A 24678-nucleotide genomic window follows, 5' to 3' on the forward strand; every position below is an offset into this window, starting at 1 on the left:
TTACCATTCTTTTTCATCATTGCCCATCTAAGAGAAGGAAAAACGTTTTCATTGTTTGAATTCATAGTTCTTTAATTTTTGATGGGATAGAATATCTTTCATGGTTTAATGTTCTTTTGATTCTTCTATAAATTATCTTATTAAACTTATTTCCTCAGTATTGAGTTGTTTCTTTTTCTTGTGATTCATAAGAGCTATTTTTATACTAGAAGTAGATGTTATATCAGAGGCGCAGCTGTACTTAGAATACGCGCTCACAGATTGAGGCGACACGTTCCTTACAGCACGGTGGGGGGTGGGTGCGGGGGGCACGATGAGAAACCGCCCTGGGTCCTCTGCCTTGAGGACCAGAGTGATGTATCTCAGGATTTTCTGCCTGTGTCACTGGCTCATCCTTTCTCACAGCTAAATCTGTGTATTTAGTGATACAATAATGCCCATGCTGTTGCACTTCTAGTGCTAGGTACAGCCGAAGTTCACGTTTGAAAAGCTGCACCTGCCTTCCAGGGGAGTCAAGTTTAGCGTGGGGCCCACAGAGCAAGTCAGAAGTTGTTCGGAAAGTGAAACGGCTCACGGCAGTCCTGCCAACAAACACGGGCGTTTCTAGGAGGGCGTGCTCATGCTTCTGAGAGCTCAGGGTGCGGTTTGAGAAGATGTAAACAGCCAGGAGGAGTTTGCTGAAGGATGACATCCCACAGGAGGAGCTTCCGGGGCCGGTGGGGGAGCATCAGGGAACTCCGGGGAAGTTCCACAGGAGCGGCGCTGTGAAGTCGAGGGAGGGAACGTGAGGTCTGGCTATCCCTTGGACTCCCCATCCTTGTGCACACTCGGTCCAATACAAAGCGACCATCGCTGACACTGATTGGTGGTCACCTCCAGCCGTTAGGTGGTTAGTCAGCCGTTTCGCCCCCACAGCAGGCCTGTGAGTGAGGTGCCCTTCTCTCCAGCTGCAGAGAGGTTCGCTGGCCTGTCCAAAGTCACGCGATCAGTCAGGGGTGGAGCTTGTGTTTCTGTGCGTGCAGCGTAGGGCCGGCCCTGGCCCTCCACTCTCAGTGTGGGAGGGGGCCGCCCAGGTGCAGGGAGGGGGCAAACAGGTACAAGCCGGGGCACGTGCCTGGGGCCGTTCCCCTGGATCCCACAGCTTCCAGGCAGAGATTGGTCCATCACCCCCTTCCTGGCCTGCGTGCTTCCTGCCGTCTGCACCCTATGGCTGGAAGTCGGGGGGCTGGGGGGGCCTTCCCTCCCGGACAGGGACTCAGCCTTGAGGATCTGCTGGGAGTTCCGTGCAGTGCGCTGCGCGTGCCTTGGTTCACTGGGAAACCCTTCCCCCAGGTGCAGGAACAGGCAGGAGCGCTGCCCCGGGGGCAGGCGTCTCCCCGTCTGCAGACTGAGACCCCATCCCCTCTCGTTGCAGGCCTTTCTGGAGCGCTACCTCCGCGCGGGCCCCACGCTGCAGTACGACAAGGAGCGCTGGCTGGCCACGCAGTGGAGGCTCGTCAGCGATGAGGCCGTGACCAACGGGCTACGCGACGGACTCGTGTTCGTCCTGAAATGCTTGGATTTCAGCCTCGTCGTCAATGTGAAGAAAATTCCATTCATCGTGCTCTCGGAAGAGTTCGTAGACCCCAAATCTCACAAATTTGTCCTCCGCTTGCAGTCTGAGACGTCGGTGTAAAAGTGCTGTATTTGTGGCTTTATTAAAAAAAGGAAGAATATAGAGAGATATATGTATACCAGAGGGGCATCTTGTTCTTACTAGTTCCCATCGCTGAGACTGGCAGGTGATAGACCAGCGACCTTCCACCATCTGCACTTTATTTGGCGGAAGCAGGGGGCGCCCGTCCAGGGAAGAGTGCCGGGGCCTCCGACTGTTGTGGGCCGGACCGCTCCGGAAGCGGATCCCGGGCGTTCCTGTGACAGCTGCAACCAAAGCGGAGCTGGCGGTTCCGGGGAGCCTCGCCTTACAGCAAGCCGCCCCTGCCTTTCGTGCAGTGCCGCGCCCTCCCGCGCACTTCGGGGACACACCTGTGATCCGGTTCGGGAAGCCGGACCCGACGTGGCCTCACACGTGTTTGTGTGTGAATGTCCAGTTCCACGTCGCCCGTGGGAACCAGGGGCTATTCTCTGTTGCCTCGGATTCTGCCGAGAAAGATCACAACAGAAAATGTGCACTAATGATTTCATGTGATTCTTTTTTTCCCAAAGAGGAAAGCTGCCTGCCTTGTTTCTGACCCTGCTTTCTTTCTGGCCAGCGCAGGTAGCCTTTTGCTGACTTGGTGATTGGCACAGGTCTTCACCTATCCCGCCCTCCCCCGTGCGCATGCGTGCACACTCCCCCCGCCCCACCTGGCTGGCTGGCCTGGCCGGGACGCCCAGTCTTCAGAGCTGCGTGGGACCTGGCTCAGCCTGTGTGCCCGCAGACTCTGTGCACAGCCTCAGGTGGCCCCACGGGTTATTTGCATAGGGGAGCGTGGATGGCCCACCGGGTAGATCACAGGGAGAGTGAGCCAGCTAGAACATCCCTTTGGGGCTGCAGTGGAAGCCCCGCCCCTCCTGCCACTCCTCTCCGCTGCTCCCCACCAAACGCGGGCTTCACACTGTGACTCTGGCACTGGCAGCTTCGGCTTGGAGCTTCTAGTTTCCTGGGAGACCAAATGATGCCCACCGCAGTGACAGTGGCTGCCGTCCAGTCCCTGATTTCTGACCGCCGTCACTGTGCAACTAACTCCTCACCTCTGCCACTTACTATCGGGGAAGGGCTGCTTAGCCCCTGGTGTTGACCTGGCTTGTCGGGCTTGGCCAAGTGAGGAGAAAGGGATGGGCTGGCTGCAGAGCTTAGGGAAAGGAGAGCAGGGAGCTAGTCTGGGGTCCAGGATTATTCGTCCACAATCTGCCTCTTAAATGCAGATGGTTCCAGGGGCCTTTCCCGAGGCTTGGGTTGGGTGTTGGGGGAGGGGTGGGGGTGCTTCCTGGCAGAGCCCTGAGCAGGGGAATTCCGGGAGGAGCCACATCCGGGTTCTCCTGCCACCCTCGGCCCTCCGGTATCCACAGCAAACCTTTACAAAGCAGCCCACTCTAGCTTTTCCCAGGTACTCAGGGTACCATCCGCTGGCTTTGATAGAGGATGACACCATCCAAGTGCCCTTTGTGTGTGTGCCCCACGCACCCTTACTGGTTTATGCATTCCATGGGGGGTACAGTATTTGTGTATCACTCTTGAAAGCAAACTTGGCTTTCAGTATTTGTAATACATCTGTACCTGAAAAAGTACGCCCGTGTTCTCGAATCAACAGCCTCCAGGTCAAAGAAAAGATGTGCTGGGACAGGGGCACCCGCTGGTGTGGCACGGAGCCCAGATGTCCTGCCTGACTGCACGGATCTGTTGATGGAAAACACACACAGTGTCACCGCGGTGCTTTGGTTCCTCTTAGTTTTTGCCTGTAGGTCCCTTCAAACTGGACATTCCTTAGGATGACGTCTTTCTCAGGAAATGTGTTATGGGAGATGCTGAATGTCTATGACTTTGGCCGTGAAAGATTACACTGTCCCAGACGAGATGTGTCAGAAGCTGCTGTGTCAGGCCCCCAGCAGTGCAAGTGCCACACACGTCTCCCCCCGTAGTTCACAGTGACGCTGCTCACCAGCACTCTGAAACCCCGGACTTCCAGGCCTGTCTGAAGTTACCCGTCCGGAAGGGGTTAAGTCGGGTTGCTTGCTTTGGTTCCCGCACCCTGGCGGGGTGAAGAAAGGTTTAAATTAAGGAATCTATTTTCTTTCTACCCGTTTCTCTCTCTCTCCCCCTCAGTCTTGGCATAGGATAATGTCAGACTTTCTGAGATTATTGTTTCTGTTTTAAATTGAGTATTGATTTTTTTTACACTGACTTTGTATGGAGTCCTTTTTTGAAAGAATACCAAAATAAAATGCAGAATCTTTGTACACAGCCTTTGCACACCCAAACTCTTAATAGCTTGAGTTACTGGTGCCGTGGGGACAATGTAGATGCTGTTAAAACATTTAAGGTTTCAGAAAGCTACATCGTACAATTGAACACAGCGTGGTTTTATTTTAGTTCTTGGAGCCAGTAGGCTATTCTTTTTAAAAGGGGGTGAACTGTGCCCTGGGGCGGGCTAGTCGAATCTAGATACATCCACATTAGAACAGACGGGATTTCATTTGCCTTAAATGTTTATAGATTTTTCTATAACTTTCCGCCGAAGTTATTAAAATGTGAATGCCCATGTTAAGGAGCGGAAGGCGGCTGCAGGCAGTGCGACTCTGAGGTTGCTCTCCTCCCTGGCAGCGTTTGAACCAGGAGATACCTTTCGTCCCTCAGGGTGTCCTCAGAGATAATGACAATTTCTAATTGGTCACCACCTGACTGTTCCCGTCTGCATTCTAGGAGGTGGAAGGGACTTCAGGGTTTTGTAGTTCATCCATCCTTTGCATTACCCGTTAAGCCGAAACACGTAATGCTCTTGCAAAAGGTTGGCAAATAAGCCCCAGAGAAGATGCTCAGCCAGGTTTTTGCCCACCCATCACCATCTCCCTTTGTCCTGCTCCGTCCAGCTCCTCAAAGCTGTGGACAGGCTGGACTCTGTGCAGCCAACGGCAAGGGGCGGCTGGCCTGCGCGTGTGCTGTGTGCGGTGTGGCGGCTCACCGCCCGAGCCGGGCCTCCTCTGCACTGGGGAGGACGTGGCGTTGCTGCTGTGTGTCAGGGAGGGACGTGCTACCTGCCCTCCTCTCTCTGCACTGCAGTCAGCGAGCATCGAGGACTCTCGGTCTTGCGTGTCATCTTCGCTTTGAGTGCATGTGTTTAGATGTGGCCGTAGCTCCGTGGGGAGCCATGTGCCTATCAGGTTGACAGACATTGATTGCCCTGCTCCTTCTCAGCCATGTCCCTGGGAGAGAGGATGTTCCAGCCATTCAAGGAGACCAAGAAGATCAGGTTTTCGGTTGACTCTCTTCTACCCGGGCCCTGCTATGGCTGTAATACCCACCCCTGAACAGGGATGGGTATTGTTCGTGGTTATGTGCCTCCATACACACGAGCGTTTCTCAGATTGTATGTTACCAGGGAATGACATGTTTATGTATGAGACATCTGAGCGTCTGTGTGAGCTGTAGCAGGTGGGCGTGTATCTTCGTACATCACTTGTGTGTGTGTTTATGTGTGTGAGCGTGTGCACAGAAGTGTCTTCTGGGGAGCCCACTGTTCTGCAGACGAGTCTGCCGACCCCTGTCCCAGCCCCTCCGACCTGAAAGCAGACGGGAAGGGCGAGCCCAATGTAATTACTGCTCCAGCTCCACTACCCTGGAAGCCTTACTATGTGTTTCTCAATATAGCTGAAAAATTGAGCATCATCAAAAAAACAAGGTTGATTACTGAAGGTGGCACAGAAAGTTAGCACGATGTTTAAATAGTCCCGCAGTAGAGCCCTCGCGATTCTAAAGCGGTATGAGTATTCCTGGGTAGTGTGTGTGCTTTACGGATCTCGTTACAAGAAAGAAATCACTACTGTGAATTTACTACTATGTAACCTTGTGGTCATATTCCATGTTAAATAAAATACGAATTGTTCCTAAGCCCATACACAGTTCTTGAGTGGTGTTCGGTGTGGTACTGGAACGGTAATGGGACGGAGCTGGCCAGATGCCGCGTGGAAATCCCCGTATTGAGCTTTGACCAAAGGGATGCTCAGGAAATTTCAGGTCACGTTTCTGATGAGACATGATGGTCCAAGAAGAAAGAGAAGGATCCTAACATGTACTTATCGGTCCTTGTGTGTTAGGTACTGTTCTGGACAGCCTCGTGATCCTCACATGCCTCTACGGTGGGGGTTCCCTCAATCTTACAGGTGAGAAAAGGGGTGTCAGCGAGGGGGAGACTTGCCCATGGTCACACGGATAGTTCCTGGAAGCTCACATTCAATGTTCGGTTCCAATCTCTCGTTCATGCACCTTGAGGTATGATCTACGTGATCTGGCATTCTGGATGCAAAGGAGGGACCTGCGGACACTTGACCTTGAACCAGAACCTGGGATGAGGGTTTTGTTGGAGGTGGGATTGCTTTCCCTCCTCCACTTTGGGTTCGCCCCAGAGGTGTGGCCCCACCTGGAGCTTCTCCACCGTGATGGCAGGTCTCTTAGGATTTTCCATGCAGAAAACTCGAGAATCTCCTGCCCCCAGGAAAAGCAGCCGAGCTGGCGTTGCACCTGGGGTAGGACCCGGGGTGACTCCCTGCTTTCACCCCTCCGTCCTTCCCCACCCAGCCTGCTGGCCTGGGCAGGTGTGCACCTTGGTCTTCAGTCGTAGAGGGGTGTGTGGGGGCTGACCTGGCCTCCTGAGCTGAGGGAGCCCCTGCCCGGTGGGGCCAACATTCTGCCAACATTCTGTCCCTGGTCACGGTGGGAGAGGGACGGCCCACAGCCCGGCCAGGCTGGTTTACAGCCGGAACCTGCCCTCACGCCCCAATGGGTGTTCTCAGCAAGCTCTTTGCATCCCCTGGTTCCCCTCAGGGGTTTCAGAGAACAGACATTAAAATAGGCCTCCGAAAATAGTGTCTCTGAGCTTTGGATCTGCCGTGCCTAAACTACCGGTTTCTCTCCTGCTGGGTGCTTTTGGTCAAGGACGGGGAAGGGGAGACAGCGCTCACACCCTCAGCATTGTCCTCGCCAGGAACGGGGACACGTTTCAAAGGGGAGATAAGAAATCTAAAACTATTGAGTAAAGTTAGACTTCAGGACTCTGCGTCCCTTTTGCCAGGCCTGTCCCACTTCTGCACAGATAACCCCATTGTGTCGGGTCACCTGCGGAGCAGAGCTCTGTCGCGAGTGTCCCCAGCGCAGCGGCTTCCCGACACCCGAAAGGTCACTTCCCACAGGCCTCTCTCGGCTCGAAAACATCAGTGCTTCGTCCTTGTGTTAGTGGAATAAAAACATGCTTATCTGAAGCCTTGGGGACAAAGGTGACAAATCTCTGGGCTTTCATCTTGAATGTCTTTGGTGTTTCTTTTGGCACCGAAATAATATGTGGGTAAAAATATTTTGAATGTACAGTTGTGTGGTTTCGTGTGTGCTTCTACCTATCTGAGCTTCCCGAGGGTGGGGCATTGGGGGGGGGGTGGCGTGAGCTTGTGTCCCGAAGGAGCTTGTCACAGAGGAGAATTTGAACCCCCCCAGGCTCAGAGTGGGGGAACCTCACCTCTGAGGACCAGAGACTGTTACTCAGGGAAACGGTCCAGGAAGGGACCCAGGTGTCGACCTCATACCCCCACCCCCCACCCCAGTAAAACCTGGTCTGTGGGTGATAAGTCTGGTCCAACTCACGTCGTGCTGAATTTCGACAGTTTTACGTCATCGCCTCTCCAGGGCTCAGGTGGGAAGAGGTACCACTTGCTTTTTACCTGCTGGTGCTACTGAGTTGTAGAAATAATGAAATATTTCTGCATTTCACTTGATGTTGGGCCTCTCTCTGATATTTTTTTAAAGGAAACAAAACCCAAACACTGGTGATCATTCCTTATTTTTATGGTAGATTCACTGCAGGCCTCAGATCAGACCCCCCGGGACCCTGGCGTTACGACTGGACTAACCAAAGCTGATTTCCAAGCCACTGTTTGCGACTCCTGTGCAGCGTGTTCAGCCAGGCGGGCGCTAGGGTGGGCCCGGCCCGCTGCGGGGTGGGCATCGCTGGCCTGCTGGAGGGCTGCTTTCTCCACCAGCATGCTGGGGAGAGGGCCCGAGGGGGCCGGGCCAGGCCTCCTCCAGGGTTTATTTGACAATCGCATTTTTGTTGAAAGAATGGTACATTTCCAGATTTAGAATCCAGCATCCACCCAAAACGTTCAGTGACAAAATTTGTCTACCCGATGGGGCCTTAGCTGTTTGTGCAACGATGTGGCCGGCATCTTGTGTGTTCTGGCTTATTACCTGATGTGGCCCTTTGTAACCAGGAGGGCCAATTTCACTCACCGGCCTGTGTGTGTGACAAAGTGTGATTCCCTGCGCAAACTGCGGGGTGGGCTCTACTCAGACGTTTCCGACGTGCCAGTGAATGCACTCCCCACCAGCAACCATCTGCACGGGCACGCCGACACGCATCCACAGGTCATGCTGCGAGCCCTCTCACTGTGGCATCGGTGACTATGGCAGCATATCTGCAGGGCCGTGCACCTGGCATCTGAGTCCCCATCCCAATGAGCTGTAAAACACTTCACGTGTTACATTTTTTTAATACTGTAAAACTTGGAAAATAAACAGAAAACCCAAGGTGCAATTTGTTTCTTTTTCTGCTCTAGAGTCTTCCATTATAGGGAACATTCTCACTCTTGCTCACTTGGATACCTTCTTAAAGACAGCTTGTCCTCAGACTGCACGAGAAAGTAGAATCGCCAGTGTAACAGAAACTACTGCTTGCCATCACTTCATGGTCAAGAGCATGTTCTTAAGTGAATAGACTACTGGAAATTAAAACCTTGGGTTCTAGCACCTACAAGTAAAACGGGCCTTTCTGAGTAAATCAACAAGTGGGAAAAGAGCTTAGAATCGAGAGTGAGAAAAGTGTCAGACCCTGGATGTGGGGGTCGGGGGGTTGCAGAGTGTCCATGTTGGATCGTTTGTGTGAGAGGCTAGGAATTCCATTTAAATTAATGACTTATTTTAGATAGGTCTCTTCAGAGGGAACTTCATTGTTTGGCAAGGAAACGTTAGAGTTTGCCTTCCGAGCCACCTGGTTGTCCTCTGACCTGAGCAGCTTGCCGACGGCACACGCACCCTTATCTGAGCGTCCTTATCTATCCATTCCGGGACAGGAAGTAGAGAAAGCAATTGATGTGAAGATATTCCCTGTACAGATTATTGATAAGCTGTTTTCTCTGAGCCACCGGCCGTGTGCGCAGAATCTACAGCCCCGCGAGCAAACTCTGCTGCAGAAAAAGTGGAGGCTCTGTGCAGCATGAACAGAGATTCTTTTCTGTTTCATGTGCTGCCCACGGTCCAGCGGCAGCACTCTGGACGAGCTCTGAGGATGTCAGACGCTGAACCGTCAGATCACGGACGTGAAGTGAGGGAGTGAGGGCGGCGTCAGACGCGGCCAGGCCAGGGACGAGGCTCACCGGCGGCGGCGTGGGAACGGCGGGGTCTCTGCTCCAGGGGAACCTGGGAAATTCCCCAGTGGGGTCAGAATGTCACGCAAGCATTTTCTAATTATACAGCCTGATGTTGTTGACACAGACAGCCACCATCTCTGCTTGATCTCCGGGTGTGTGGTCTGTATTTCCATCTGAATGTATTCCCGTGGTCCTGAGAATTCATACCATTTCCCAGACAACAGGAGGATGGGTTTGTAGAAATGACCTGAGGTGCTTTAAACCTTGTTCCTGCTCCAGCTCTTGCTCAGCTCCCCGAGAGTCCTGGGGTGTCTCTCACCTTGCACTTAAGGCAAGACAGCCGGGGACTCGCTGGGAGGCACAGCCGGGGAGGGACAGACGTTCCAGTAGACGGAACAGCCAGGCTCGGAGGTGTTAAGCTGTCAGGCGGCTCCCGCCAACTTCAGGATCTAAGGGCAGAGGGGGCAGGTGGTGGGGAGGCCAACCAAGAGCAGCTCACACGGGCCTTGCAAAGGAAATTGGCTTTGACCCCATGGCAAAGCTGGACCTGACCCCCTGGCCGCTTGCCGTTGGGGCTGACTTGACTTCTGCCGAAATACCAACTGGCTGCCACCATCCCAAGATGGATGCCCTGCGCACGCCGCTGGGAGCCAGCCGCCCTGTGCGCCCAGTCCCTGGGCCCAGAGGTCAGCCACCAGCGAGAGCCCTGCTCCGACGTTGCTTTCCTCGTGTGGAGGGGACATGCCCAAAGGACTTCTGGGTTTGCAAGCCCCACCCCGTTTCTCCCCTCGAGCCTCCTACCCCACGGTCCTAGACTCTGGTTTGCCAGTTGAAACCTTTGGCTTGCTCTGTTGGCCTCTCGGTCTTTAAAAAATTTATTTTTAACACCTCCCAGGACTAGAGAGTCATTGAAGAGCTAGCTGTACGCGTGTTCATGGCAAGCTCAGACATTCATTTAAGAAAGATCACTTGATTGCAGCATGCAGGCTGGGTTGGGGGTGGTAGAGCCAGGGCGCCTGCAGGTGCCCAGTGAGAGGCTGTAAAAGCCTCAGCTGCCCAGGAGAGCGGGTGGAGAGAGGACTGGGGCCTGCTCCCCGTTAGAGGTGGGATGGGAGGTGTGGAAATGGCAGGGAGGTTGCTGGCTCGAACACTGTCAGGGGGAGGGGCCTGTTGCCAGCTCTGCTGCTTCTATGAAGAAGGACCTTGCCCTCCGTGCCACTGGCCCTTTGCCCAGCCCTTAGTCCTGTCCCGAGGTGGAGAAAGCCACCTGGTTATGGGAAACAGCTACTGGTCCATGTTTCTCAGGGCAATGTCCTTCAGGTGAAGTTCCTGTTGGGGGCCGGGGGGCCCAGTCTCTTTCTCCTCTCTCTCTATCCTTGACCACTGAGAGGCAATGGGCTGGGTCCTCTCCACACATCCGATTCCCTTGGGTGGCCTGCCCTTGGAGGTGGGGAACTGGGAAACACATTCTCCTAAGGGCTCATTTACAAAGGACTACTTTTCTGTAAAAATGGTGACTTTGGGACAGCTGACTGTTTGACCCAATTTCTCAGCTGTTTCAGATCTCAGTCAGGGAAAGAGAGTTACTTTTTAAGGGTGCCCCCCCTTTACAGCCCCAAAGCTGTGTTGCTCTCAGGTGCCAACGGGACATCCAGATGAAGCTGTGCCAGGGAGACCATGGAGGGAGGGGCTTAGGACCCAGGAGAAGCCTGACTGGAGACACGAAGCCACAGACTGGATGAGACGACCTAGGGGTGTGTGAAGAGTGATGGTTCCCCATCCTGGCCCAGGTCGGTCCCCAGTGACTCTGTTTAAGATATGGGTGGCCAGGCCCCAGCCGGGGATGGTGTTCAGGGCCGGTGACAGGCATCATGTTTTCTAAAATAAGTTTATGCTTCCAATGCTGGCTGATCAGGGCTGAGAAAAGCCAGCATGAGCAAGTTCAAGGGCAGAACCCAGGAACCCACCAGCACGCAAGAGGGAGAAGTGTGGGTGTATCAGGACTGTCTAACTTAATGACCTGTGACTGGTGGCATCATCAGCAGCACAGAGCTCCCAGGCCACACCCATCAGGGCCTGGACAAGGCACAACCTTGTTACAAAAAGTCAAACTCATTTCACGTGAGGAGATAATATTGTCAAGAAACATATTGAACATGATTGTGCATTCTTGAAAGCACAATAAGTCATCTTTTTCCTAATAGGATGACCTTGCAGTTCTGATTATCTGACATTTTCCAATACTGTTCAAATTGCCTATGGCCTCCAAAATGAAACGAGAAGGGGCCTCTTGGCTCCATCAGGAAGGATTATGGGAAATTCACTTGAGTTCACCTCCGGGCACTATCTCAGGAAAACGGGATCCTTTGATTCCTTAATCGGTGGAATTTCGTGTACTTTAAATCCTTGATTTAAGCGTAAAACAGGGATCACAGTTACACTCTCCTAAAGCGTTTGTGTGACGTCAAGAAAATTGCGTGAGCCCTCCGGGTCTCACTCTGTTTCCTTGTCTGTGAAAGGGGGGCAGTAACCAGGCCCACCTTCTTGGACCTCTGTCAGCATTAAGTGAGATCACCTGCTCTAGGAGAAGCACTAGCAAGGTGCTCCAGGCCCCGAGCAAACAGTCAGTCAACACTAGCTTGAGCAGCTCCTCCCAGGCGGGGCCAGCGTGGCCCTCAGCGCTTCTGCCACAGGAGCGCCTCGACACGGTTTAAACCCCCTCCATGCACATCACTCACATTCTCCCTCTGAGAACAAGGAGATTTTCCCGGCTGGGAAACAGACCATTTTTATGGCTGACCACATTCCTTGACTGTTTGAAAGATTAGCTTCAAAGATGGCTTGGAAAACTTACCTCCCCAAGAGGTTACCCGAGGTGGGTATGCTTGGGCCTGGCTGGATGGCAGTGCAGGCCAGCTGGGGACCTGCCTGCCTCGTGCTGGGAGGGGGAGAAGGGGAGGAGAGGAGGAGGCCCTCGTGCATGGGTATCCAGCAGTCCTGGGGAGTTAGAGGTGTTCTGGTTAATCAGTTATTCAGCCATCAGTTCAATAAAAGAATATCTCCTTGGTGCTGGTGATACAAAAAAAAAATGAATTCCTTGCCTACAGTGTAGTGAATAGATAGATATGGAAAGATGTGTTGCAGTTTAAATAAGCACAAAATGCCATGGCAACCGAGGGGACGGAGGTCCCTGCAGGTCCCCTAGGCGGCCGGTTAGAGGGTGGTATCACTCATCCAAACTGGGGCTCCCCTGAGAAGAGGAGGGGAGACAGGGGAGAAGGTAATGGCTCTCGGGTTTGGTTACACTGTTTGAAGTGCTTACGCAACATCCAGACCCAGATGTCCAGGAGCGGCTGAATGAATGGGTCTAAGTCTGGGTTAGAGACCCAGACGTGGGGGTCATCAGCACAGAGGCGACAGCTGATGGGCAGGGACGACACTGCCCTAGAAAGACATAGGAGTCGGGGGATGCTGTGAAACACTCACGTTTCAAGGGAGGGCTGAGGAAGGGCAGACAGAAAGGAAAACTGAAGAAGCCCGGAGGGCGGGGGCAGGATCTGAGAAATCAACAGAGGTTTTTCAAGATAGTCTTAATATTCTCAAAATATGACTTTAATGAGTTAGTTAGCTAGTATTCCACAAAAGGATTGCCCCATTTGCAAAGAATTTGCAGTGTCTTGCTCATGTTAAAAGACTGAGAAAATAAATTAAAACATTATAATCCACACTGAACGCTAACACTACCGAGCACGATGTAATTTTCAGAGAGTTCAGAAGGCACTTGGGGTTGTTTTTTCCTTAGGGCCTCGGGGCACCGCTGCGACCCTGTTTATTGCTGTCCTGGTCAGCTGTGGGAGTGCCGATGAGCGCGGAGTGACTCGTGGGTAGACCGATCCCTGGATGCACTCCAAACGGGAAGGCAGAGGAGGGGTGTCCGGATCGGAGCTCAGGCCAGGAAGCCAGCTGACCCGATCGGGGACACAAACCCACCCAAATGGATAGAACCCTTTCATTCTTCCCGTTCTCCCCATGCCCAGGTGTGTAGGGGAGACTTGCCACCCAAAGGCAAGTTCAGAGAGCAAATCAAGCTTCTACCCCAGTATCCTAACATCTAGAAAAGACGATGACGTCTCATCCAAAAGCTTGCACCTGCGTTCATACTGGTCTGGCCTGCACTGCAAAGAATCAGGTTAATAGAGCCGAGAGGAGCCGATGGGTAAACTTGTTTCCAAGGCCGAGCATCCACGAGAGGGCTCCTCACTGAGGTCCCAGGCACGGGGCTCTGTGGATCCGCTGTGTGTCTTCCCTGGGCTCTGACGGTAATAGGGTCACTCCACACCTGCGAGTTAGCCAGCTGTCAGTTCTGTGGCTGCCAGAGTCAAGGACGACAAGTAAACTTGAGCAGGGGTGTTGGGCAGTATTCTCCCGAGACGGCCGGATTCTGGCACTGCCCTGACCGCGAATGGTCGGACAAGGCACGGGGGCTTCTCTGTGACAGTCAGACAGTCAGCCTGGGGATAGTTCCCCCCTTGTCCCTGCTGAGTGGGAGGACTGGGTTTGGAAAGCCATTTGCTGAGGTGTGCCACTCCCGGTGCGGAGCAGGTGGGCAGGGACACGCTGGGGAAGGGAGGGGAGGCTGGCTGGGCCGTCCGTGTGGAAGTGGGCAGCCGTGGTTTCGTGTCCATCGAAGCCAGGTGGAGTCGGGACTACTCATCATCCTCGTCGCTGTCATCAGTATCCTCCTCGTCAGAATTATCATCGTCATCGTCATCGTCATCATCTTCATCATCGTCTTCAATGTCATCATCCTCAGTGTTTATCTTCCCAGAAAGCACATCTTCGATCCAGTCTTCCAGCTCCTCAGCTGTGGGCAGGTCATCGTCGTCTGGAATGTCCATCCAGACACTGTCGGCCTGCGGGGACAGGACGAGGGAGTGAGTGGAGGCAGGATGGGCGACCCAGACCAGGGGCTTTCGAGGGGCTCTGCTGGGTGGGCCCGGGGTCACTCACACTTATCAGAACGTGTGCACACGGTTTCAGGGGAATGCCACGTTGCAGAATGGCACACACAGTCTCCCGTGTGTATAATATCGAAGGGTGTGTGTGTGTGTGTGCAATATGTGCACAGGCTGGGGGAGGGGAGTAGATAGGGAGGCTGGGCCGTGAGGAGCGAGCCGAGACCGACAGCTCCTGCAACCCCTTCCTCCTAGCAATGCCGACTCCCCCACCCACACCTCTCTTTGTGCCTTGCCGCCCACTGTGTGGAGTCCGTCCAGGTCACCAGCGCTGCCTTGGCAGAGCCACTCCCTACCCAGACCTGCCCACCCTCCTGCCAAGAGGTTGACAATGAGGGGAAACGCTGGGGGTTGGGAGGGGGCCTGGGAACGGCACGGTCCCCGGGGTCACTGAAAGTCAGTATTTTTACAAATTGTAGTTTGTACTTGCATTGGTTTTTTTCCCCTCTGACTCAACACAAGATACCTGTATAACAATACATATATCCCAGTTTTTTAAAGACTTTTTTAAGGAAACCCAGGGCTATGCATACGCTGATACTACTAGTAATCGCTGGTTCTCAGTCTCTGTGTGGCTTTGACAACACTCTGCACTGGTTTCAGTGCACAGAGTGGTGAGACAGTGCGTACTTGACAGAGGGGCCCCCGGCGTTGGCAGTGCCCGCCAGGCAGCGCCCGAGTCACTGCAGCATCGTGGACTGTATCCCCTGCGCCGCACTCCGCATCCCTGGGGCTGTGCTGTCTGCCGATCTGCACTTCTTACCTATACGTTCTGTTTCCTACACGTTACATTTCTGGTGGGACAGTCATCGCACCACCACCAGCGGCTCCCCCAGGGATGAGACCAGGGGTGGGGTCAGGGCCGTGAGGGACGCTCTTGCTTTTCGCCTGATGTCCTACTGTTCTGTTGTGAAATGTTTTAATTTGAGCGAATTTTTCAAAGTGTCATTATTAATGTTATTATTAATATAACAATAGTTTATGAAATACTCGAGTGCAAGATTCCCCAGGTGGCTGCGCAGCCACCGAGAGGGTGAAGGGACGTGGCTAACTGGCCCGTTCACCATAGGTCCCACCAGTTAGTTACAGCTCTCGGGGGCCCCCTGCGGCTGTCCCTTCCTGTCCACTCTTTGCCTCTGGTGTCTGTCCCCTTGCTGCGTTGTTTCGGTGGAGTTGCCTCGGGTGTCTGGACTGAGGTCTGAAATTTCTCCTGCTCGGCCAGTCCACCACCCCAGCCTTTCCTGCCCTCGGCACAACGATGCCTGGATGGCGCGGAGAACCCCACCATCCACGTGGCTCTCTCCCTGACTTTCTGCGACTCCCCATCCCCTGTCTGCGGTCCTCGCCGCTGGGTGACGGGCTATCACCCATTGTACAATGGCAGCTTCAAGCACGGGCTCCCTCGTGCAGACAGACCTTGTTTCAGGGCACTGGGAGAAACTACAGAAGAGTTTACTTGGGTGGGAATTTCCAACTGCACGATGAACCAGGCCAAGCTGGCCCCATAAGCGAAGGCATGCACCCTTGGAAGGGAACCGTGGGGCCATGGGCTGGGACAGGCTCAGGGACGAGCCGGGGGCCACCCTGGCAGTTTCCTGAGCCTGGGCAGGGCCCTGGGTCCTGCCCACTCTAGGAGGGACTGGACTCCCTGCCCAACCTCACAGGCAGGCTGTGGGGGCCTGAGCCAGCGTCCACGGGGCATACTCACATCTGTCACATTCACCACCCCGATCTGAGGCTTGAACAGGTCAATCTTGAAAGTCTTTTCCCAGTAGGCAACAAGCTGTGGCAACAAAAGATAAAATTAGACCATGGGCAGAGGGCATTCCCTGCTAAAATCACTGTCTGTGGTGGACCCACCTGCCGTCCCGTCACAGAAACTAGGTCACCGCTGGCTAACAGGCCCCCACGCAGCTGTGGGCACTTAGGAAATTGAAGACTTGCCCCAGCCCTCAAGCCCTTTAAATAAGCATGGAAAAAAAAAGATGTCCTAACACAAACTATGCAAACATGTAATATGAAAGCTTCTACAGCTGTAAGGGCGAGTGTTATGGCGGTGGTCCAGGGTTGGTCCCCAAATTGCTCTGTTGGAGTTTCTGTGTGGTGGCAGAGGCCTTTCCCTCCACCCCTCCTCCAACGTCCCATTTAAAAACCCCTTAGGAAAAAAAAAAGAAAAAATAATAAATAAATAAAAACCCCTTAGGTCGCGCCTCTCTGCCTCGGGAGATGGCTGGGCAAACAGCGGTGTGTCCCGAGTTAGCATGTGAGTCGGAGCAGGGCTGCTTCGTCCGGCCAGGCGTGGGTTCCGTGGGGGCTAATCTCTGACTGCGGTGGGACTAAAGGAGCACGGGCCAGGGGGCTGAAGCATGGAGGTGTTCAGTGCAGACAGTCCCCCAAGCACATACGTAGCCTGATGGGGCCTAGGGCTAGCCAGGAACCTGGAAATCAGAATAGCCTGAAGATTTCTCCTTTGCCAAAGCAAGGCAAACATTCAGAACAGGGCAGGAGAACCGCAGACCATCGCCAGCTTAGCAGTCCAGACAGACTGGAAACAAATCAGCCAGCAGTCAAATTTGCAACATGTAGTGCCTTATAAGGCCGTGACTTTGCTGTGATAGCCTGACATTGACCTCAGGTGTCAAGGCAGTCTCTGCCTTTGACCTGCTCATCCTGCATATAGGGCTGGGTGCCAGGACCCTTGCGATCACTAAGACCCCTCACTCTTCTCTGTTTAACCATAGCATGGCCAGTCGTGACCTGTGTACCAAATGAGAATTCCTGGAAGAAGCTGGAGTTACCATTTATAACCTCGTGATAATGAAACTTGTCCTGGTTGCCAGCAGTCAGCTCCCGCACAAGTCTAGTGACCGGTAGACAAGTCTGGCATCACGTGGGCCTGGGCTGGAACGTCACATCCACCACTGACTGCTCTACCCTCTCCAGCTGTCATTGCTTTCGTCTGTGACACAGGGACCGCCACAGTCCCCACTTCATGGGGCTGTTGACAGGAGCAGAAGACGTGACGCAGGCAGAGAGCTCGCCACGGTTCCAGGCATCCGGCACAGTCTACCGGCCCCACGTGTGTTCACTACCACCAGGCTTGTGCATCGGACCAATGCTGCTGGCTCTCTTTAAGCGTAACCAAGGCTCTCTGACCCTTGATCGTTGATGCTAGTGGGAGTTTAAGGCCCTTACACATTCCAGTCCAGTGCTGGATATCGCGCTAGGACCTGGGAGGACACCACGAGACAGGCAGGGTCTCTCCCTCCAAGAAGCTGCTACTTCTCTCCGTGAAGTTCTTAACTCTACGCAACATGTTTGTGTCTGGCTTCCATTACTTAGCAACTCGGGTTGCCCCAGAGCTACAGCCCCCGCTCAGAAAAGGAAAGAGGCTGTCGCCAACGGGTGGTGGTGGATGACAGCAGCTATGGAGCTGCCGGCAGCCCACCTGAGTGGGCCCCAGAGAGGGACTTTGGGGCTCCAAGCAGGGAGAACAGGAAGTCTAACCATGTCAGGGGCAGCACCGGGCCCCAAGTTCAACGTTGCCCCTGCGGCCAAGATCTCCCACGCTGGGTGGGGGCGGCCACTGGGTTTCTCCAAGCGTCCCTCCCAGTTCATACCCTCCTTCGTGTGACAGGATCCCAGACGGGACACAAACACGAGGCTGCGAAGGTGACCAAGGACGGGGCCCCGGTCCGAGCCACTCACCAGAGGAAAGTCGTCCGGGTCGATCCACACGATGCTCAGGTCAGGGTTGTCCGTGTTGTCCCGGGCGACCTGTTTCAGGATCTCCAGGAACTCGTAGCCATCTGCAGCAGGATGGAGAAGGTGGAGTGACGCCCGCGCTTGCCTGGCTTCCAGCGTGGAGAGCCGAGGCTGCGGTCTTTCCACGGGGTTCTTAAGCCACTGGGCACGCACCCTCAATTATAGGATTACTCTAGAAAATGAGTCAGACAAGAACTCCAGCCGCAAAGCAGCTTAGTCAAAGACAACAATACAATTTTTAAGTAAAGAAATGAGCAGTTCACAGGGAAGTGGCTGATTCCTAAGGCAAGGCTGAGCTCCGACGGTTAACCTGCAGGTGACAGGTGACCACCCGGAGCCAGAAAGTTCAGGAACAGAGCAGAGGAACCCGAGCCCGGTCCTCGGAACCAGGTGCTCGGTGCCCTGTCTCCGCACCAACACTTCACCATTTCTCAGCGTTCCCCTCAGCGTTTGCGCTAGGGACCGGGAGCACTGGGTCTGGACCCCTGGTTTTCTGCCACCTGGAATTCCTAAAACCTTCACGCTAAGTGAGCTTCCTGATTCACAGTTGGTTTCATCGTTTTGAATAGTAAATGGGGTGTCCCTCCCTCCCTCCTTCCGTGTGAGCTCTGCCCTCACCCTATTCTGTCGCAGCGTTCATTGCCCCCAGGGGAGGGATGATTCATAAGAAAAGTAGAGACAAGCCTTGTGAGTTTCAAGAACATTGCTTTTCTTTTCTTTCCTTTCTTCTTCTTTTTTTTTGGCTCTAAAAGCTTAAATCTTGAAGGACCAGGAACAACATAAAATTGATGCCACAAACAAACGTTCTTCCCAAGTGCTTAGCAAGAGAAAGCATACACTAGACCCTCAGCGAAACCCCTCCCTGGCTCCCAACTAGACACAGAGTTCAGATCCAGGAAAGTCCCCGAGAATAAACTCCGTGCCTGTGTGTCTGTACACGGCCGTGTGCGCGGACGCAGGCCCGTGCGGTCCTGGGTCCCGGGTGTCCGCACGCAGCAACGCCAGCATGCCAGGCAGTCCGAGGATATGGGGTGCCCGGAAGCTCTGGGAGAACCTCCACTCGGAAGCCCAGAGCGGCGAAGCCGGGAGGCCCCACTGTCCTCTCGGGGCTCCTGAGGATCACAGGCGACGGGTCACACAGGTCCAGGGACAGGGTGGGGGGAGCCACGGACGGCTTGGGAACAAAGCCAGAGGCCAGACCGAATGACAGGCTTCTCTGCAGATGGCACTGCGAATTGGTGATGATGACGGTGACTGACCAGATGTCCACTTGACCCGGCTATGCCTGGGAACCGGCGAGATCCTGGGCCCCTGGGGAGGGTGGGCGGGGCTGGGGGCATGGTTCATTGTCAGACCCAGTTTTTGTCACCCTGAGGTGACATTCAGGTTCAGCTCTACATATAAAGTTATGGGTCTTGCATAGCTGAATCTGTGGCCTGAAATGGACACCTTCTATATAGGAGCCCCTCACCAGCTGCCCAGGAATTCAGTATGGCCACTGCCCTTTCTTTGTAAAGTTTTTCTTCTTTTGTGTGTAGGGGCCCAGCCAGGCTGAGCCCCACGCTGCAGCTTCTGTTTAACAAACGCCTCCTCTCGCCAGGCCCCCAGCCTTTGTTTGGCTCGTCCAGGCCTCCTGGTAAAGGTTTTTCTCAGCACTTCCTCATTTCCTAATACATTCCAGGCAGAATGCACGCTGTTCTCAGCAGCTCCGCCTGAGTGGGTGTAGTCACTTCAAGGCTGTTAATTCATCGGAGTCAGGCTGGGCCTCCTTGGGCCTTGTTACCCGGACAGCAGAGCTCCTGCTGGTAGGGAATAAGGTAGCTACAGCTTGCAGCCCCTTCCTGCAGAGAGGAAGGTGGCCTGGGTGGCCTTTCTGTCTGTGACAGAGACGTGAGGTCCACAGGGCCACGTGCTTTAGAGTTGACTACCTACCACTCTGGGGACTGGGGTGGAGGTGGGGCTGGGGGTTCTCCCTCCTGCGGCCTGCAGGTGTGGCTGAGAGGGTCAAGAGAGTGCCACTGGCTGCCACCATCCAGACATGATGGGACCCACTCTTCCGGGTGCATTGCTGTGTCACAGGTCAGGGAATACGGTGCCACCTGGGTGACCCATGGGTTTATGCATCAGAATACACGGGCCGCAAGGGCGATTCCTCCAAAACACTTTCAGTGACTGCTCTCACTGGCCGAGAAGAAAGGGGTGATGATGATGAAGGGGTGACTTTGACAGCAGTCTGGAGGATGAGAATCAAATGTCAAAGTGACCTCGACAAACCAAAAGTTCACAAAGAGGAGGAAACTCAACAACGCAGACCCACGTTCCAGTTGGAAGCCCTCCTGAGTGCCGAAGGCCCCCGGGAGGGGCAGGCAGGAGCCGGGAAGGTGCTCGTGTCGCCATGGATGAGCTGGCGATCAGAACTGGCGCTGAACACCCGCAGGGCGGCGCTGCAGTTTTCTGTCGGGGAAGTCCCAGAATGGTGGGATTGATCGTTTTTAAAAAATGCTACATACAAGAACCTTTCCTATTCCGCATTCCAGAGCAGGTGTGGAGATTTCAAACAAGACTAAAGGAATAAAAATTGGTTTCTGTAAGAAAAAAATCAAGTGGATTGGAGTTTTTACATAAACAAGAGAAAGCAAAGTTGGGGCTTACTGCCTGTTTTTAAGAATGCAAGTGGTTTGGGGTCCACAGAGGAGCATGGAAATCTCAAAACAACAACAGCAAACCATGCAAAGAGTAAATTAACAAGTGAGATTGACATTACAGCCAGAGGTTGCTTCCAGGACCAAGGGCAGCCCTCTGACCTTCAGGATGATGAGTTCTACGATGAGCATGAGCCCTCCGCATCCGCAGAAACGTGCGAGGACAGAACAGAGCCTGCGCTTCAGGGAGGGAGCCCAGCACGAGGCTGGGACACTCGGACGCTCGAGGCGAACGACCTTGGTGGGCACACTGGTCCTGCCATTGAGAGTGCGACTTGGGGCACATTATCTCATCTATATGACGGGGGTGATGCTAACAATGGCACCTACTGGTGGTTGTGAGTTAAATGAGTTGGCGTCTCTAAGGCACGGAGACGGTGCCTGGCACACAGTTAGTTTTAGCCATTATTTTAAAGTGATCTGTCCATTCACCTGTCCATTCAGTGAGTTCCTGTCAGTGCACGAGGGGTGGGTCCCCTACGCTCGTGGCCCGTGCAGGAGGGAAGACATGCCAAAGGAAGTTACACCCCAAGAGTGTGACAGGGGCTGCTCCTTCTGCCCCTCTGTCCCCGACTCTGTGACTGGAGGCTCCTGCGGTGGCCGTACAGGGCGGCGTGTCTGCGAGACCGTGCCTCGTGTGGGTTAGAACAGGGGCTAATCCATTTGCTTTAAAGTTGTTAAGCTGTCCAATCTGCTATTTTAGGAGTACTTATTGAGCACTTACTGGGTACTTTTGCATTTAATCTTCACATTCAGTCCTGATGGCGGCTAGGAGGACTTCATTATTTCCCTCTTGAAGAGGATGGAATGGAGAGGACAGGGAGCGTGCGTGACTTGCCCAGTGTCACAGGTCAACAGGCCGCAGAGGCAGGATTCCGACCCAGGTCCGTGGTCTGCGTGTCATCCAGAGCCCCTCCCACCATCCGCTTCCCCCTGGGGTCTGGGTATTCTGACCAAAGCTCTGCCCTCTTCCTTCCTCCAGCTGGTGCTTGAGCGGCTTGAGGAGGTAAAAGTGTCAGGCCGGGGGGCAGGGTCAAGGGCTGGGCCCCGAGGAGACAGGCAGGGGTGTACCGTGGGGCTGGTGGGGGCTCTGCCTTCCCCTTGAGCAGCCTGACTGTCCCTTCCCCTCCTCCTGACCTGTGGGTGGGTCCCATGCTCACACAGCCACAGCCTGTGTGGCTGGTCCATTCAGCAATGCCCCTGAGTGAGCCCGGAGACTCAGAGACAGACCTAAATAAAGAAGAGGGGGCTGTGACTCCTTCCTGCCACACGGCCTGTGCCCTCAGGTCCCACGACCCGGGCGGAGGGCTCCTGTTGACCCAGGTTTCCCACGGCAAGCTCGAGGCCTCTGGGAATCACATCTCCGTGGGAGGGGAACCCGGGGATTACGCTCTCCTTCCCAGGCAGCAAGGGGCTGGTGGGAACGAGACTGCAGTGGGCCCCAGGGACCAGTTCCAGGCCCGTCGCAGCCACATCGGGAGCCAGGGCTCCGTTCAGCAGAAACACGTGTGTCTGAGACCCAGCGACGGCCCAGGAGTAATGCTCACCCTGCACTTGTCCTTGTGACCCTGTCCTCGGGCAGCAGGCCAAGCTCACCACAAAAGACCCTCCCTGACGCCACGTCCCATGGTTATGGGACTCAGGACTCAGGGTCTGGATCCTGGAGAGCCACCTAGACTCCAGGAGCCAGGCAGTTAGGGCGGGGCCTGCAGTTGCTCACGTGGCAGGTGACACAGGTAAGTGGGTGGGGGCGGGCTTCACACTGCTTGGAGATTGTGTCTGGCGTTTGGTGACCTTGCCCGGGGCTCTTAACCTCTCTGGGACTCTGTTTCCTCCCTGCGTGGAGAAAGCAGCTGCGCCCTTACCTGGGGGCTCCTTGGTACAACGGTACTATTGTTCTCGTGTGGGACACTTGCAGAGTAGACTGTAGAGGTTTTCTGTCTTCTTCCTTTCCCTCTCTGCTCCATCAACCTTACATTCATTTTTAGGTTTTCTTTTTTTCAGTACTTTTATCCTTCATCCATGGGAAGAATTCATTTTGTCATCAGGAAGGTAGACTCTGAGCGTACTCGAAATACCCCGCCCGGGGCCAGGTGCTGGGACACAGTGATGGAGCAGGGCAGGTGACTGTCTCAGGCCAGAGCCCACTCAGTGAGTGTGGGATTCTCAAAAAGCAGCATCGTGGCCCCTGAACCTGGGGGCTTTGGGGAGCCTCAGAAGGACCTAGTTGGGAGGTGCCCTGACACAGCAGAGTCATCCTGTCCCCTGGCAGAAATGGGGGACATTGTGTGGGCTCTGCAGTCCCAAGATGGCACCTGAGACACCTGGACACCCTCCGCTCCCTACCACAGCCCTCCCCTCTGCTGTCGGTCCTGGTCCGCAGGTCCGGATATCGGAGAAACAGTGAACTGGTGAGGTTTCTGTGATGGAAAGGGGCGTAAGGTGGTGGCTACAGAGCCGGGGCTTGGGGCTGGACTGCCCTAATTTGAATCCCAGCTCCACGTGTTTTTAGCCACGTGACCTGGGGAGGTTCTCTGACTTCTGTCTGTGCCAGGGGAAGACGGTCACGACGGTTCCTGCCACAAAGGGTCCTCGGGAAGGTTACATGTGCCAACCTTTGCTGAGCACTCGGAACACCATTTAGCACGGAGCATAAACCAAAGGTTAGCTGCGATAAACCACATTTAAATTTGGGAGCTCAAATAAGCGGTCAGCGTTCCTGTGTGAGATGATTGGTCTCCAAACGACTTGACAAGCACCTGAGGCGGTTGACACTTGGTTGGAACGGGGCTAGGAGACGACCATCACAGCCTGTCGCCGGTTGTGTCACCGGTTGTCCTGCCAGAGCCGACGGCAGCCTGTCCTGCCTTCCAGCTTGTTAGCGCTAACACTCCCGGAGCCCTGGGAGGGCATCCATCCTGCACGCGCTCATGTAGAAATGCCACTTTGCGAACCTTTCAAGTGTTATGAAGATGTCAGCCTGATGCAGACTCCTCTGGGGGTGGGAGAAGAGAGACGTCTGTTTGCAAACCCGTCAGACAGCAGCTCAGGCGGCATTCTGGGCACCGCAGCTGGGAGGAGGCTCTGGGGGAGGAAGCCGGCAGCAGGCAGGGCCCCGGGCAGGAGCCCAGAGACTCGTGCACCCTCCCAGCCAGGCCTGTCCTCGGCAGACAGTGGCAGCGGAGGAGAGCTCCCTGCAGGAGGGCCTGTCGCCCCAGGGCCTGCCAGGCAGACCTGTCTGCAGGCCTCGAACACAGCCCTCCGCTGGGAAGGCTGGAACGCCAGGAGAGGGACGAGAGCTTGCAGGACCCAGGTCGTTCCGATGACATTTGTTGTTGCTGCTGTATGAGCCCTGATTCCAAGTCTGGGGACCTCAGTGGGTGAGGGGGAGGAAGTTGGACTTTTCTTCATAATTAGGCTCTCTTCTCACTCCCCTCGGTCTTTCTGCTCTCTCTCCTGCCCCTCCCCAAACAGGTTGCAGCAGTAGCTAGTCTGAAGCAGGCTGGGGCAGCGGTAAGGGGGCAGGTGGGGGGGCGGGCCGTGTGGTCTGGTGGCTGGGATCCAGAGGAGCCGCCGAGAAACGGAGCTTGTGTGTCTGCCCGGCCTCTAACCACGTGACCTCGAGTGTGCCGCTGAACTTCGCTGGGTCTCTCTGATGTTGGGGGCGGGGGCGGTGAAGGGCGGCAGAGAGGAAGGCTGACAGTCACTCAGATGACATCAGGGGTATTAACTACGACGGGTGGATGAGCCTGGGTCAGGGCCTTGCGGGTATGGGCGTGGCTGGGAAGCCAGACAGCCCTCAGCTTAATCCGGTTGCACCGCATCCCAACCAGGCTCCCACTCCGGCCTCAGCTTGCTCTGGTGTGAAATGGGAATAAAACTATCACCTCCCACATGAGGTTGACATCTCCCATAAGCACACAAGAGGTGATCGTCATTGTCGTCTTCCTCATCGTCACGCATATGTCACGGAGCGGCTTTAGGGACCCATGAGATCGTCTCCGGGAGGCTCACGGCACACTTCCTCGAGACCAGCCACTCTTTCGGGGGGAGACGCGTGGCTACCGTTCCTGAGTGTAAAACCT

The 24678-nt window shown here is 54.7% G+C and overlaps 2 protein-coding genes across 3 annotated transcripts in view; one reads left to right on the forward strand and one right to left on the reverse strand.

Annotated features, from left to right (window-relative positions):
- Positions 1–8270, forward strand: part of VANGL1 (VANGL planar cell polarity protein 1) — a 50280-nt gene extending 42010 nt beyond the window's left edge. For both annotated transcript variants that reach the window (XM_028502689.2, XM_036015910.1), the window contains exon 8: positions 1415–8270. In XM_028502689.2, coding sequence (XP_028358490.1) covers positions 1415–1675 — 261 coding nt within the window. In that variant the 3' untranslated portion in view covers positions 1676–8270. The remainder of the gene's footprint in view (positions 1–1414) is intronic.
- A 4435-nt stretch (positions 8271–12705) lies between these two features.
- The window catches only part of CASQ2 (calsequestrin 2), a 57263-nt gene continuing 45290 nt past the window's right edge, over positions 12706–24678 (reverse strand). The window contains exons 9-11 of the mRNA XM_028503036.2: positions 17835–17935; positions 15835–15909; positions 12706–14024 (exon numbers count right to left, since the gene is read on the reverse strand). Coding sequence (XP_028358837.1) covers positions 13818–14024; positions 15835–15909; positions 17835–17935 — 383 coding nt within the window. The 3' untranslated portion in view covers positions 12706–13817. The remainder of the gene's footprint in view (positions 14025–15834; positions 15910–17834; positions 17936–24678) is intronic.

The sequence above is a fragment of the Phyllostomus discolor genome, chromosome 14 (assembly GCF_004126475.2).
Source record: "Phyllostomus discolor isolate MPI-MPIP mPhyDis1 chromosome 14, mPhyDis1.pri.v3, whole genome shotgun sequence".
NCBI classification, from domain to species: domain Eukaryota; kingdom Metazoa; phylum Chordata; class Mammalia; order Chiroptera; family Phyllostomidae; genus Phyllostomus; species Phyllostomus discolor.